This window comes from Oncorhynchus mykiss, chromosome 11 (assembly GCF_057628025.1).
Source record: "Oncorhynchus mykiss isolate SJ-2025 chromosome 11, ASM5762802v1, whole genome shotgun sequence".
Lineage (NCBI taxonomy): Eukaryota > Metazoa > Chordata > Actinopteri > Salmoniformes > Salmonidae > Oncorhynchus > Oncorhynchus mykiss.
In genome coordinates this window covers 65,203,298-65,218,257 of record NC_143032.1, presented here as the reverse complement: position 1 = coordinate 65,218,257, position 14,960 = coordinate 65,203,298, and the positions used below count along the sequence as shown (strand labels likewise).

Here is a 14,960-nt window from a genome sequence, read left to right as displayed (position 1 = left end):
AAATCACATTGTATGATTTTTAAGTAATTAATTTGCATTTTATTGCATGACATAAGTATTTGATCACCTACCAACCAGCAAAAATTCTGTCTCTCACAGACCTGTTAGTTTTTCTTTAAGAAGCCCTCCTGTTCTCCACTCATTACCTGTGTGAACTGCACCTGTTTGAACTCGTTACCTGTATAAAAGACACCTGTCCACACACTCAATCAAACAGACTCCAACCTCTCCACAATGGCCAATACCAGAGAGCTGTGTAAGTACATCAGCGATAAAATTGTAGACCTGCACACGGCTGGGATGGGCTACAGGACAATAGGCAAGCAGCTTGGTGAGAAGGCAACAACTGTTGGCGTATTTATTAGAAAATGGAAGAAGTTCAAGATGACGGTCAATCACCCTCGGTCTGGGGCTCCATGCAAGATCTCACCTCGTGGGGCATCAATGATCATGAGGAAGGTGAGGGATCAGCCCAGAACTACACGGCAGGACCTGATCAATGACCTGAAGTGAGCTGGGACCACAGTCTCAAAGAAAACCATTAGGAACACACTACGCTGTCATGGATTAAAATCCTGCAGCGCACGCAAGGTCCCCCTGCTCAAGCCAGCGCATGTCCAGGCCCGTCTGAAGTTTGCCAATGACCATCTGGATGATCCAGAGGAGGAATGGGAGAAGGTCATGTCTCTGATGAGACAAAAATAGAGCTTTTTGGTCTAAACTCCAGTCGCCGTGTTTGGAGGAAGAAGAAGGATGAGTACAACCCCAAGAACACCATCCCAACCGTGAAGCACGGAGGTGGAAACATCATTCTTTGGGGATGCTTTTCTGCAAAGGGGACAGGACGACTGCACCGTATTGAGGGGAGGATGATGGGGCCATGTATCGCGAGATCTTTGCCAACAACCTCCTTCCCTCAGTAAGAGCATTGAAGATAGGTCGTAGCTGGGTCTTCCAGCATGACAACGACCCGAAACACACAGCCAGGGCAACTAAGGAGTGGCTCCGTAATAAGCATCTCAAGGTCCTGGAGTGGCCTAGCCAGTCTCCAGACCTGATCCCAATAGAAAATCTTTGGAGGGAGCTGAAAGTCTGTATTGTCCAGCGACAGCCCCGAAACCTGAAGGTTTTGGAGAAGGTCTGAATAGAGGAGTGTGCCAAAGTCCCTGCTGCAGTGTGTGCAAACCTGGTCCAGAACTACAGGAAACGTATGATCTCGTATGCAAATTAATTACTTAAAAATCATACAATTTGATTTTCTGGATTCTGGTTTTAGATTCCGTCTCTCACAGTTGAAGTGTACCTATGATAAAAAATTACAGACCTCTACATGCTTTGTTAATAGGAAAATCGGCAGTGTATCAAATACTTGTTCTCCCCACTGTATGTATTACATATTACTGATACTGCTGAGCACATGCGTTCATGAACGCTGGCCAAGCACTGCTCCAATTGAGTAATCTAGGTGTAGGCTAATCCATTGTCTCTTAAGAATGTAAAGATTAGGTGATAGTTTCCTTAGGCTTATTCAAATTAAGAATTTGAATTAATGAATCTCCAACGAGGGGATTTTTGTATTCTCTTGCGATACAATACATTCATTTTGGTTTTCACATAATTCCAGAAAATAGTCTGAATGTTATTGTTAATTGTTTATTGCCAGATTGTAATGACACAGAGACCTCTGTGCTGCAGGAGAACAAAGAGGGTGTGGGGGTGTTTAAAGAGGATAAGGACTTTAAGACGTTAACATGCTTCCTGTCAGAGTGGACAACAGGTGTCTGTGGTCTCTCTTAGCCTATTAGAATCAAGGCCACAAGCTCACTTTGACAATATATTCAATTACATTAATTATGTTACAACTACACATGGAGAACAATTATATACAATAACACTGACAAGAATATAGTGATGGTGATCGTAGAGAAGATATTCATTCTATAAAAGAACTCAACAGCCATTTTATTGTCTGACATAACTTGGCTTGGAAAAGGAATCCTCTTATAGGATATGAGATTATTGACTTGCTGATTAAAAGGTCTACACACAGATCCAGTCAAACACTTGTACTGGGCCAGTTTCAATATAATGTATTTCCTTTTTTCTCCTCTGTTCCCATACCAGTCTATTGGTTAAAGCAATTAAGGACTTAAGCTGAACTTGTTATAGCCTTGATGTTTGAATAGAGCTGCCAGGCTCAGGAGAACTATTTTAGTGTTTCACAAAAAAACATGTTTATATGAACTAGTGCACCGAGGGTCGGGGACGGGTCAATCTAAATTGAAATGTGATTAAAAGTGTTCTGACAAACTATAATTGACCTCATCCCTAGGAACAAGCATTTGTTTATTTTATTTTCACTACAATGTTTTTGTATTTAAGTGAAGAACATGCAGAAATAGTGTTTGTTGTTGACTAGACAGACCTGGTCATTATAGTAATTAGACACAAATCAAGACTTATTAGGGTGTAGTACTCAGTCACAAGCAGTATCATTACGTGGATTTCAATAGGACCTCTAAATGGATTGTAAAGAGTGTTTAATCTATGTACAGTAGATTCAAATTATGAATATCATACATCTTCACAGGTACTTTAATAAGAGGCTTTGAAAAGTCAATCAACATTTTATAAATGTTAATGAATACAATTCCCAATGAGGACAACCACAACTTACTTATTTCAGTTGGGCGTTTTGAAAAACAGTGCCTAATAAGTGCTACAAAATAGAGGTAATTTCTGACCAGGCTATTAATGTTAGTATGGTGTTCTGTCCACATTATCAGATGAGTATGAATTTTACACCACAAGTGGTTTTAAGCGGCTCAAGAGCTTAACATTCGCAATGCATCAGATTACAGACTGTTATCATCTCAGGACAACAGGGGGCTAACCTGGTTGCAGGTTATAATCTATACAACGTAGCAGATGCATTTAGCTACCTTCTGCTGCCTTTTGTATGATAGGCTGACCATTAAGGGTCCAGCTTGGTCTATGGTTCCTATACGTTCCATGTAGAAATATGAAAAAGTAAAACTTTTAAATGTTTATTTGGGGTCCAAGTAGTGAAGCTATTTCAAAAATATTTTTCTGTGTCTGTGTGTCACATGTAAATGTTCAATGTGTGTTGTGCGGTGGCAAACATACTTCATGCCATGAGCTTTGGTATCTCTCAACAACAGTGTCTCTGTAATACGGAAAAAAACAACAACACCCACTTGTTCACTCACTGCATTGCATTCTTACCAGAAGTTAAACACCATCTGCTCCAGGGTCTCTGTCTTTCTGGGTCAGACATTCAATTGTATACAAGACAAGCTTTACAGTACAAAATTAAAACAGGAATGTATCATCATTCATTCATTCAATGATAACTGAGGACACAATGGGAGTCACAAAGAATGCCCAACAGCTGGCATTATCTGCAAATCGCCTGTAATAAGTTTTGCAGTATAATCAAAAGCCCCAAAATATCCTGCAGCACACGAAAAGGTACTCTTTCTGACTTCCGTCCTTTTTCTAAATGTTTAAAGAGCATTTATTTACAGATGGTGGGTCCTCTTTTACAAATAGACTAAAATGTTGTTGACAGTGTTAATGCAATCTGTGTCGACTTTCAAAATAAATCACACAAAAGATAAAAGATGGGAAAAAATGCAAATACATGTGAGACTGACTCATGGAAGACACTGAGCAATATAAAGTACAGTATATCTACATATTTATCACTTATATAGTGCAAAATATTATAGTGAATCATTTTCATGAGCGCTTCAGCCAGTTGCAGCACAGGCGCCCCTCCAGCTCACTATGTGGCTGCAATGTGCTCATATGTTCATAAAGACAAATGAAAAAAAGAAGCCAGCTTTTATGTCTGACTTTAATCAATGATATAATAATTTCCTCTCTGCTTTAAATGTTATCACCTCTAACAGGAACTGGCTGAGCATGAGGGCTGGTTATGTATACTACAGTAAAACAACCTGGCACACCAGCTATGTCATCAGTGGTACTCAATGGAACTAGCTGCTGGGGAGTTAGGCTTGGTATTGGGGAGACTGGTGGAGGTGTTGGCTGCTCCATAATGGGTATGTGGTATGGGCCCGGGGGAGAAGTTGTGCCCACATAGAATGTTTGAATTGTGGCTGTGTCAGTGATTGATGGCAGAGCCGTTGTGACCATAGACCGTATATGGGTTGTGACATTATCAGAAGTCAGACTGGGAGAATCAGTCAATGCGACGATGACTGGATGCTGTGAGGTAGCCTCAGTGTCTGTCCCATTTAGTGCCACTGCTGATGAGGCATCCGTTTGAAGTGTGGTTTGTGAAGCAATTAAAGCATCATCAACTTCTGAGGCTGTTTCAGAGGCTATAGCTTCACTGTCTGGTGGGTCTGTCTCCTCCTGAGTGTCTGGTATTGCGATCTTAGTGCCAGCGACCATTGGCTGACCATTCTCTGAGGAAGACTTGCTGGACTCCGAGGACTCAGACGATTCCAGGCTGTCAGCCATCATGCTTCTGAATTGGAATCCATGTAGACTGACCTGGTTTCACAAATATAAATACTAATTGAGTGTAGAAACATAGAATAGCACACTTTTGACACAGTGTCTATTCACTGACTTTGTCATTGTGCACATTATAATAATTACAGATTTATCAGAATAAAGATGATGGAAAACAGCAGGGGCACTCTTACTGGTTTTGAAGATGCTATGGTTGCCACAAATAAAATATAGAAGGCGGTCCTCAAATTCTCCAATTTCTTTTCCTTCATTTCTGAAAGAGTAAAATAAATGTAACTTTTTTTAACATAGTTAACTTGACAAACAATGTTGAGTACCAAAGGATTATTGAATACATTATAATTTAACATAATTCATTCTATAGGGCCATGTGTTTTGAACTGTCATGTCTCATGACCTAGATTTGAACTGTTATTTTAAGCTAGGAATTAGAATTACACCAAAAATGAAAGCAATTATCTGGGAATGGAGCTGGACCATCTGACATAAAAATAAAAGGAGACAGGTTGTTGAAAAATATTTAAATAAAGGTTCAAATCCAGGTCATGTGATATGATTGTCCAAACCACAGGACCATTTGACCATTCAACACTACAGTCGTATGAAAAAGTTTGGGCACCCCTCTGAGGCTGCATAATAATTTACTCTGTCGTCACAGAAAATGATCACAGTGGCATGCCATTCATTTTCTAATAAAAGGTGAGTACTGGGGTATTGTCCAGACAAAGATTTTTAGTGTAGCAATATTAAGTTATGAAATTAAATCAGATGTGAAAAATAGGCTATGCATTAATGTGGGCACTGCAGTCATTCTGTTGATTTGAATACCTGTAACTACTTAGCACTGATTCATTGGAACACACAATTGGTTTGGTGAGCTCATTAAGCCTTGAACTTCATAGAAAAGTGCATCCAATCATGAGAAAAGGTATTTAAGGTGGCCAATTGCAAGTTGTTGTTCTCTTTGACTCTCCTCTGAAGAGTGGCAACATGGGGGCCTCAAAACAACTCTCAAATGACCTGAAAACAAAGATTGTTCAACATTATGGTTTAGAGGAAGGCTACAAAAAGCTATCGCAGAGATTTAAGCTGTCAGTGTCCACTGTAAGGAACATAGTGAGGAAATGGAAGACCACAGGCACAGTTATGGTTAAGGCCAGAAGTGGCAGGCCAAGTAAAATATCAGAGAGGCAAAGGCGAAGGATGGTGAGAACGGTCAAAAACAGCCCACAGACCACCTCCAAAGACCTTCAACATCATCTTGCTGCAGATGGTGTCACTGTGCATCGTTCAACAATTCAGCGCACTTTGCACAAGGAGAAGCTGTATGGGAGAGTGATGCAGAAGAAGCCTTTCCTGCACACACGCCACAAACAGAGTCGCTTGAGGAATGCAGACGCACATTTGGACAAGCCAGCTTCATTTTGGAATCAGGTGCTGTGGACTGATGAAACAAAGATTGAGTTATTTGGTCATAACAAGGGACATTATGCATGGCGGCAAAAGAACACAGTGTTCCAAGAAAAACACTTGCTACCCACAGTAAAATTAGGTGGGGGTTCCATCATGCTGTGTGGCCAGTGCCGGTACTGGGAATCTTGTTAAAGTTGAGGGTCGCATGGATTCCACTCAATACCAGCAGATTCTTGGGAATAATTTTGAAGAATCAGTCACAAAGTTGAAGTTATGCCGGGGCTGGATATTTCAACAAGACAACGACTCAAAACACTGCTCAAAATCTACCCTGGCATTTATGCAGAGGAACAAGTACAATGTTCTGGAATGGCCATCCCAGTCCCCAGATCTGAATATCATTGAGAATCTGTGGGATGATTTGAAGTGGGCTGTCCATGCTCGGCAACCATCAAACCTAACTGAACTGGAGATGTTTTGTAAGGAGGAATGGTCCAAAATACCTTCATCATAAATGGAAATCATGGAAATTGTCAGGGGTGCCCAAACTTTTTCATACGACTGTATATGGCAAAGACTAGTAGAAAATCAATTTTATTCTAAGCATTACCTTGATTAGGTTGAGTATCCTCTCCTCTTCAGCATAAAAAGGGGTATACAGTCCCAATGAATACAAATTAAAAGTTCCTGTTCCTGCTGTATATCCAGCACTAATAAGAAAACTATAGAATCAAATGGGATGTATGAATGAACAATAGACACTGTATGAATGGGGTATGCTTATATGCATGATTTGGTGCGTGGGATAAACCAAGTGTCACTCCATAATAATTCATTACATTTGCTGACACATTTACATGGCAATACTGGTATTTACTTTAGTCTTGTCTATATTTGAAGAATAGAAACTCCAACATTAAATCCCCCAAAGTGTTGAATGAGAGAGTAATGGAAATAACATACAGACAAACCAATGTAATTTGAAGAAAAAAACTATAAGCCCAGTAAACAACTACTAAAACAGAATTTTAGACCCAGGGCAATATTCTGTCAAGACTTTACAGTAGTCATTAAAGGAAGAATGATTTTTTAATTATATCATACCACCAAACCAAAGGAACACCCTCATTCCTCAGGAATGATTTGCGTAAACACAGAAAAACAAATAGACCAATACACATTTTCCTGAAGCAGAGAAGCTACAATCATGCTGCACATTAAAATGCCATTATCTAATATTCATTAATTAAATGGTAGTATTTCTTCCCAAAATGTGCACAGATACACTGTAAAATCACAACACACAAGTTTTATTCATTTATTGCAGATAATTGTTTTACATCCAATGGTAAACAGAAATATGCATTAAGTATAGAAAGACCCAACGATTGACAGTGTGGATTGTTATATAATAGTCAGCATTATACATTTATTTAGTTTAATCTCCAGCTACTTTCAATACAAAACACAAACACATAAACCTGTTATTATTCTAATCAATATGCCTTCATTGAGGCTCTATCTCCTCGAGGATCTGTGGGTATCTGTGTGGTGAACTGGGGAAAACTACTTTGAATCAGTGAAGTCTGAATCTCGGCAGGCGATTATCTATGTCTGATGTTTTCTCCTATGATGGGAATAAAAACACCAGGGTAAATGAGGATGGGAGGAGGAACAGTGTCAGGTCGTAGGGGAGGAGACAACATGTTAACCCCACTGGCCACCTCAGATGGGTCCAGGAAGTCCCTCTGCTGCCTCCGCCCTCGTGTTTGTGCTCTGTCCTGAAGGAAGTGCAAATATGGGTTACAGGGCGGGATGGGGGCCAATCTGTCTGGTTGGCCACTGGGGGCAGAGGGCAGAATGAATACTCCGGGCTGCTCCTTATCAGAGGCTGTGAAAACATAGACGGGAGGGATTTCGTTTCCTTGTATGGGCACACGGGGGAGTTCTCCACCTTGGTCTGTGTCCCTGCATGTGGAGTCTGAGGGTTGGGTGCACAGGGCTAGGGCTGGTGGGGGGAAGGGCAGAGAGCCACATAAGTGAGCACAGTTTCCACTAAGAAAACAGGGAGGATATATACACAATACCTGTGATAGGTTGGGCAGCGCCTTTGAAAGGAGGGACAGAGGTATTAGGGGGCTTAATGGGCCTGTATGGGTCCTCGTCTGGGGGTGGTGGTGTGGGTCGGAGCAGTGGAGGAGGGACAGGTTTGGGGGTGCGGTGAGGGGGACATAGAGGGTCCTCAAAGTGAAAGGTGGAAGTGTCTGCGTCGCACCAAACGACGAGCATCACAAACATCGAAAATCTTCCCCTTCAGTTGGTCAACTTTTACATTTACTTCTACGCCAGTAATCACGCCCTTCACTTGAGAGCAAAACAATTCACATTTCTTTCCCCCATTCATTTAACGCGGATCGCCTTCTCTCCCTGACCAGCAGAAACACAAACAATTATCACAAGAAGACTTCTGGTTACCCTCACCGATTCCACTGCACCCAACTCTGTTTTCACCCACCCTGAAACCACAACTGGATCAGACAAAAGGCAAGTGTCCACTTTTTCCAAAAACTTCAACCCTACTGTCACAGACTCCTCTTTATCGTGACCCTCGGTGCAAGCCTCAGGCTCCGAGAACTTCACCACATCACCCACCTCCGATACTTCGATCTCATATATTTTCACTTCTCCTGTCAGCTCACCCTGCTTCCACTTTCTACCATTCTTCTTTAACAAACCATCTCCCTTTTCCTGACATTTTTACTGACTCAAGCTCACCCTCTTCCTCGCTCTCGCTCTCTCTCTCTCTCTCTCTCTCTCTCTCTCTTAGACGTCCTCTGCCTCTCCTTTTCCCTCCATTCCTCCACCATATTCCAAGTATACGTATCCTTATGATAATACTGCACTTCTCCTGACATACATCTTGTTCTTGCCTTGTCAAGGGATGCAATTTAACCAGCTGTCACAATCTCCGCACAATCAGCACGAACCCCTCGGAATGTCACTGTCGAAAAACCTTGAAATTAGGTCATCGGCTCGGCCTGGCCTTATATATTTGTATGCCCATATATGGTAGTAAGTCAGACCAAAGATGTTAAGGCACAGATCAATAGCCAAGATACTCAGCTTTCCGCAGACGCCCTGCTTTTGCAGATAAGGACTACCGTTCTCATCTCATACCAACTGAATTGAATAAAAACAACAAATAGGGTCCCCAAATATTTAAGAGGGTATTTAACTGCATTTACAGGGCCTTCGGAAAGTATTCAAAATGACAAAGCAAAAACTTGTTTTTAGAAACGTTTGCTAATCTATAAAAAAATAAAAAATGTCAAACTGACATACTACATTTACATAAGTATTCAGACCCTTTACTCAATACTTTGTTGAAGTACCTTTGGCAGCGATTACAGCATCGATTCTTCTTCAAGCTTGTATGACGCTACAAGCTTGGCACACCTGTATTTGTGGAATTTCTCCCATTCTTCTCTGCAGATCTTCTCAAGCCTCTCCAGAGATGTTCGATCGGGTTCAAGTCTGGGCTCTGGCTGGGCCATTCAAGGACATTCAGAGACTTGTCCCAAAGATACTCCTGCATTTGGGCTCCCGGGTGGCATAGCGGTCTAAGGCACTGCATCTCAGTGCAAGAGTCGTCACTACAGTCCCTGGTTCGAAACCAGGCTGAATCAAAATCGTGCAGGTTTGGTAGGCCGTCATTGTAAGTAAGAATTTGTTCGTAACTGATTTGCTTAGTTAAAGGTTAAATATTAAAAAATTCAAAATTGTCTTGGCTGTGTGCTTAGAGTCGTTGTCCTGTTAGAAGGTGAACCTTCGCCCCAGTCTGAGGACCTGAGTGCCCTGGAGCAGGTTTTCATCAAGGATCTCTCTGTACTTTGCTCTGTTCAGCTTTGCCTCGATCCTGACTAGTCTCCCAGTCCCTGTCGCTGAAAAACGTCCCCACAGTATGATGCTGCCACCACCATGCTTCACCGTAGGGATGGAGCCAGGTTTTCTCCAGATTTGTTGCTTGGCATTCAGACCAAAGAGTTCAATCTTGGTTTCATCAGACCAGAGAATCTTGTTTCTTCAGGTGCCTTTTGGCAAACTCCAAGCGGGCTGTCATGTGCCTTTTACTAAGGAGTGGCTTCCGTCTGGCCACTCTACCATAAAGGCCTGATTGGTGGAATGCTGCAGAGATGGTTGTCCTTCTGGAACATGCTCTCATCTCCACAGAGGACCTCTGACAAAGGCCCGTTTTTGCTCTGACATGGACCGTCAACTGTGGGACCTTATATAGACAGGTGTGTACCTTTCCAAATCATGTCCAATCAATTGAATTTACCACAGGTTGACTCCAATCGAGTTGTAGAAACATCTCAAGGATGATCAATGGAAACAGGATGCACCTGAGCTCTGAAAACTTATGTAAATAAGGTATTTCTGTTTATTATTTATAATAAATGTGCAAACATTTCTAAAAACATGTTTTTGCTTTGTATTTATGGAGTATTGTGTGTAGATTGCTGAGGATCTTTTGTTATTTAATCCATTTTAGAATATGGCTGTAATGTAACAAAATGTGGGAAAAGTCAAGGGGTCTGAATACTTTCCGATGGTATTAATCAATAGACCATCCTTACTATTATTTGCTATTGAATTAAATTTAAATAAAGTGTCTTGACATGTAAATTATAATTTGCAATGACTAATGTACATGCATGTAATATTGATTAGTTGGTGTTATCACTTGGTGACTTTCCTCTCATTATAATCCAGTCATTGTTTATTGTAAAGCCACATACACATTCTGGTTTCCAAAAACATGGAGTCAGTTCACCTGTCGTTATAGCAACACGTTATGTTTAAACTTAAATAGAATAGTTGAACATAACCGTCAGGATTTGGCCAGGGTTGTTCCGGTTTTGGCCGCTAGATGCCCCCATTGTGCTTTTTGACCCTTTTGTTTTCCCTTGTTCCCAGTTATTATTTGCACCTGTGCCTCGTTTCCCTTGAATGTATTTAAACCCTTAGTTTTCCTCAGTTCTTTGCTCTGTGTTTGAATGTTAGCACCCAGCCCCAGCGATGCTGTGAACATTTGTTGCGTCAGTTGGACTCTCTTGAGGTACTCTGTTTTTGTCTTTTCTTTTTACTTTATTAAAACACTGTTTCCAGTACTGCTGTGTCTGCCTCATCTTCTGGGTTCTGCCGCCTATTAGTGGTTCAGTTTGCAAAGTGACTATTTCTCACACCGGAGACCCGAGTTCGTAACCGGGTCCTGACAATAACTAATAGTAACTACAATAGTGAAATCAAACGATTTATTTTCATTGTTTATATGGTGCCATTTGGGACTTAGCCTGGGTTTGTTACATGGGGTTCATTCTGTTGCTTTATCCACGTCCAGTCATTCTGATATGTATGGTTTTGATTACAGATCTAGCCAGCCAATAAAAATGGATGGCATTTACATGGTTTGTCTCCTGTCTGTCATTGTTAGCCTATTATGTTATTTGTTGTTTTACTGTCATGCCCTGGCAATATATAGCTCAGTGTTAAACACCCTGATGAAGGCTTTAATACTGAAACACTTTGACTGCATCCCAACTGGCACCCTATTCCCTGGCCCATATAGTGCACTGCTTTTGATCAGATCCCTATGGGCCCTGGTCAAAAGTATTTAACTGCATAGAGAATAGGGTGCCAATCATGAATACCTTTTATTGACCCTCCATGACTATACATTATCATGTCACCTATGTTATTATACTGGATTTGATCGAGCAGTTACAGGCCTTCGCTGTTGCACATGCCCAGCTTCCACCACTGAGTGTCAGCAGTGAGCCACAAACTTAACAAAGTGTTCCCATTAGGCCCCCATTGAACTGTGCAAAGCAAGACAGTTGTGATGTCCCTGTAAAGTTACTGCAGGAACACAGTAGAATTATATTTCTATGGAGTGTTTCAAACTTTAGTGTCAGTGACTTCACAGTACTATGTGTTGCTTGCTGCCATAGAAATGGAATTCTTTATTCTAATTCTATAGTTCTAATTCTACCACTTAAGTTGCTTTTCTTTAGTGAGTAGTTAACAAGTTTATCTTCCCATATTAGGTTGTATATTGTTCCTGCCAACATTTCCCAGTAAACATTAAAACAGCTGCCATGGAGTTACGCATTTGTAGAGCATCATAATGCTTTGGGGTTGAAACAATTTAGGTCAATCTCTCTCCATCGCTGTGTCAGTAAAGTTAGCTATGGAAAAGGCAGTTAGGGCCCTGTCTTTCCCACTGTCTGTCCGGCTCCTGTCTGTCCCCAGCCTTCTATGTCTCCTGTTCCTGCTGTGCTGTGTACCTGTGGGGAGACCCTGTCTGCAGTGTGACCGCAGGGTCAGGCTCCTCCATGAAGACTACCTATTGGCTGCTGCCTCTGCCACCATAGAGGACCAGATAGAACTGAAGAAGATTCTAGACTACGCCTACGTCACCTACACAACCACCAGCAACCAGTATAGTGGAGTTATTGGTAGGTGGTTGTTACTTTCGAGCCAAGCGCACTACCAACTGTGCCATAAAGGTCCAGACCTCTTAGTAGGCGTTACAGAGCACGTTAATACGTGTGTGTGGTGTGTACGGTGCGCGTGTGGTGTGTGTGTGTGTGTGTGTGCCCCCAGACCCGACCACCCTCTACAGGGCCAGTACAGAATACCAGAGTGAGTTTGACCGTTTCCAGGGAAGCCAACTCACAGGTGTGTGTGCCTGTGTGCGTGCGTTTGTGCTTGCGTATTTGTGTGCGTGTGAAACTGACTACCGTCTCTCTGTCCTCTCCCTGTGTAAGGGCCTCTGACGTTTGAGGCCATTCAAATTCTGGAGAAAGGCAGGAAAATTCTAGAGAAACACCTGCAGACTTTTGTCCAGAAAGGTGACTGGTTCAGCTGTAGCCTAGTGTTAATATCAACAATACCAACAGTAATAATATCAGTGGCACTGTAATATGTTTATGATTCTTTCTGTAATAACAGTGTATGGCAACACTTTACATAGAGTGGGATTTAACTAATGTCTTGTTTTTGTTTTGTCAGGTCTCTGCCCAAACAAATGTGGTAAGCCCATGAGCAATTTAATTAATTTGTCATTCCTGCCATTCCTTTCACCCCCTTCCATAGTGCCATCATTTCACCTCACCTATTGGCCTGTGATCGCACACACCTCTGCCATTACAGTTATTACTTTATAGATCAGCAACAAATTGTGCTGTCTTTTTAAACTGCAGGGTTGCTGTATCAGAGAGTAATGAACTGCCTTTCCTGTCAGTACAAGCTGCACACCTGCCCCTCTACCACTCAGGACTGCGGGGGTGAGTGTTTGTGCGTGCATCCATGTGTGCGTCCATGCGTGGGCGAGCCCGTGTGTGTCTTTATGCAGCAGCACTGTCTACTCTTATTGAATGTCATAGATGACTTAGGTAATACTGACCTGTTCAAACTATTCTAATCTGAGGTTAAATCAATCCCACTGTCTATCCCTCCCTTCCTCTAACCATTCTTCTCTCTTCCTCACTCCCTCCTCCCTCTCATTTTCATTCTCTCTCCTTCTCTCCCTCTACCCCGATTTCCCCCCCCTACTCCTCTCTCTCTCTGGTAGAGTATCCAGTGCAGGCAGCAGAGGGGGGACAGGCAGTGTTGGACTGTTTCCTCCCCTGGCATAGTCTAGTGGTGGGCCGGCCAGATTATCACTACACCTGGGCTCCAGGGACGCAAAGGACTGCAAATGTAAGACGTGAGGGTGCACACACACACGCGCAGACAAACACACTGGAGTGTTCTGGCTTTGAACACATACATGTAATGTTATTCATTTAGACTTTCATCCATCCCTTTCCCATTTTTCACTTCCCTCTAGCTGACAGAGGGTGATTTCAGAGTGCTGGTGGTTACTGAGGATTCCTCTGTGGTGCTGAACCAGCTGCATGTCGATGAGGAGGGCATGTACCGTTGCCTCCTAACGGATGGCAAAGGAACTGTCCTTTCACGCACACACTTCCTGCTCACTGGTATGCCAGTTTGAATACATGTAGCCCCTGGCCTACTTCAGAAATGCATCATCCCTTTCTCCCTTCCCTCAATGTTAAAGTGATAAGAGTTGTTAAAAGTTATATTCTTTGCTTTCACTTATCCAGCTGTGTTAGATTAGTGATTACTTCAAGAGGACAGATCAATCTTTAACAAAGGCATTGATAGAGGCATAGACATTCAGGGGTTACAATTCTCCAGTAGAATAGGCATGAAATGGGATGAAAATAAAGACGTTTGGAAACAGAATAGGCCAGATTACCCTTCACCTCTCCCTCTCTTTTGTCCACAGTCACCCCGTCACCTGTCTCGACTCCCAGATCTCTCCTCACCCTGCCCTCCCTCCCTCCTAGTTATGATGCCTCCCCCATTTCTCACCCTCCCACTGACCTCCTGCTGGTCATCATCATCATGATTACTGCCCTGAGTCTGACGGCCAGCCTAGCCCTTGCTATTGCTTTTGGGTGAGAGAGGGATGGAGGGTAAAGGTGGGGGACAGAGTGAATGATGGGTGAGGGAGAGGGAGGGAGAAAGACAGGGAAAGGGGAGGAGGAGAGAGTGACCGAATGGGTGATTGATTAAAATATGAATGATTGCTTAAATATATGAGTGGGAGAGACAGAGAGGGGGAGAGAGATGATGGAGGGATTAATTAGAAAAAACATGAATGGATGTTCAAAAGATGAATTGAGAAATTTGGCCGTGTGAAATTGGTGGAACCAGGACAGATCTTCTGTGGTAGCAGACAAGTCCAATCTCATTTCCCTTCCAAAATTCAAAATATTCCCTGTGTAGGAAATCACACCGATATAATTGTTTCTCATTACCCTCATATCCCACAGCCTCCCAACAGATGTTACATTTTGAAGTATCTACTGTTAGTTGCCAGGAATAGTAGATACAGAATTACAATAAATAGGAAAGATACTACACATACAACAGAGTGAGAAGTAACA

At 42.3% G+C, this 14,960-nt stretch overlaps 2 protein-coding genes across 2 annotated transcripts; one reads left to right on the top strand and one right to left on the bottom strand.

The window, feature by feature from the left end:
• Window positions 1-2,523: 2,523 nt before the first annotated feature.
• Window positions 2,524-6,708, bottom strand: LOC110536640 (uncharacterized). The gene is made up of 3 exons (XM_090189149.1): window positions 6,551-6,708; window positions 4,701-4,780; window positions 2,524-4,545 (listed from the first exon to the last, which is right to left on the bottom strand). The coding sequence occupies exons 2-3, from the start codon at window positions 4,776-4,778 to the stop codon at window positions 3,913-3,915; spliced, it is 711 nt and encodes a 236-aa protein (XP_090045275.1). The 5' UTR covers window positions 4,779-4,780; window positions 6,551-6,708; the 3' UTR covers window positions 2,524-3,912.
• A 5,295-nt stretch (window positions 6,709-12,003) lies between these two features.
• On the top strand, window positions 12,004-14,567 carry izumo1 (izumo sperm-egg fusion 1). Its single transcript, XM_090189174.1, has 8 exons — window positions 12,004-12,458; window positions 12,607-12,681; window positions 12,771-12,854; window positions 13,015-13,035; window positions 13,206-13,289; window positions 13,577-13,704; window positions 13,835-13,993; window positions 14,257-14,567. Exons 1-8 carry the CDS (start codon window positions 12,191-12,193, stop codon window positions 14,470-14,472), a joined length of 1,035 nt encoding a protein of 344 aa, XP_090045300.1. The 5' UTR covers window positions 12,004-12,190; the 3' UTR covers window positions 14,473-14,567.
• Window positions 14,568-14,960: the final 393 nt, after the last annotated feature.

Bases quoted from the DNA above. Each gene is read 5' to 3' on its own strand.
- LOC110536640 (XM_090189149.1), bottom strand. From the start codon at position 4,778: ATGAAGGAAAAGAAATTGGAGAATTTGAGGACCGCCTTCTATATTTTA. The intron at 4,546-4,700 runs GTAAGAGTGCCC...TTGTGAAACCAG, and splicing joins CCATAGCATCTTCAAAACCA to GTCAGTCTACATGGATTCCA.
- izumo1 (XM_090189174.1), top strand. From the start codon at position 12,191: ATGGAAAAGGCAGTTAGGGCCCTGTCTTTCCCACTGTCTGTCCGGCTC. The intron at 12,459-12,606 runs GTAGGTGGTTGT...GTGTGCCCCCAG, and splicing joins CCAGTATAGTGGAGTTATTG to ACCCGACCACCCTCTACAGG. The intron at 12,855-13,014 runs GTGACTGGTTCA...TTGTTTTGTCAG, and splicing joins GCAGACTTTTGTCCAGAAAG to GTCTCTGCCCAAACAAATGT.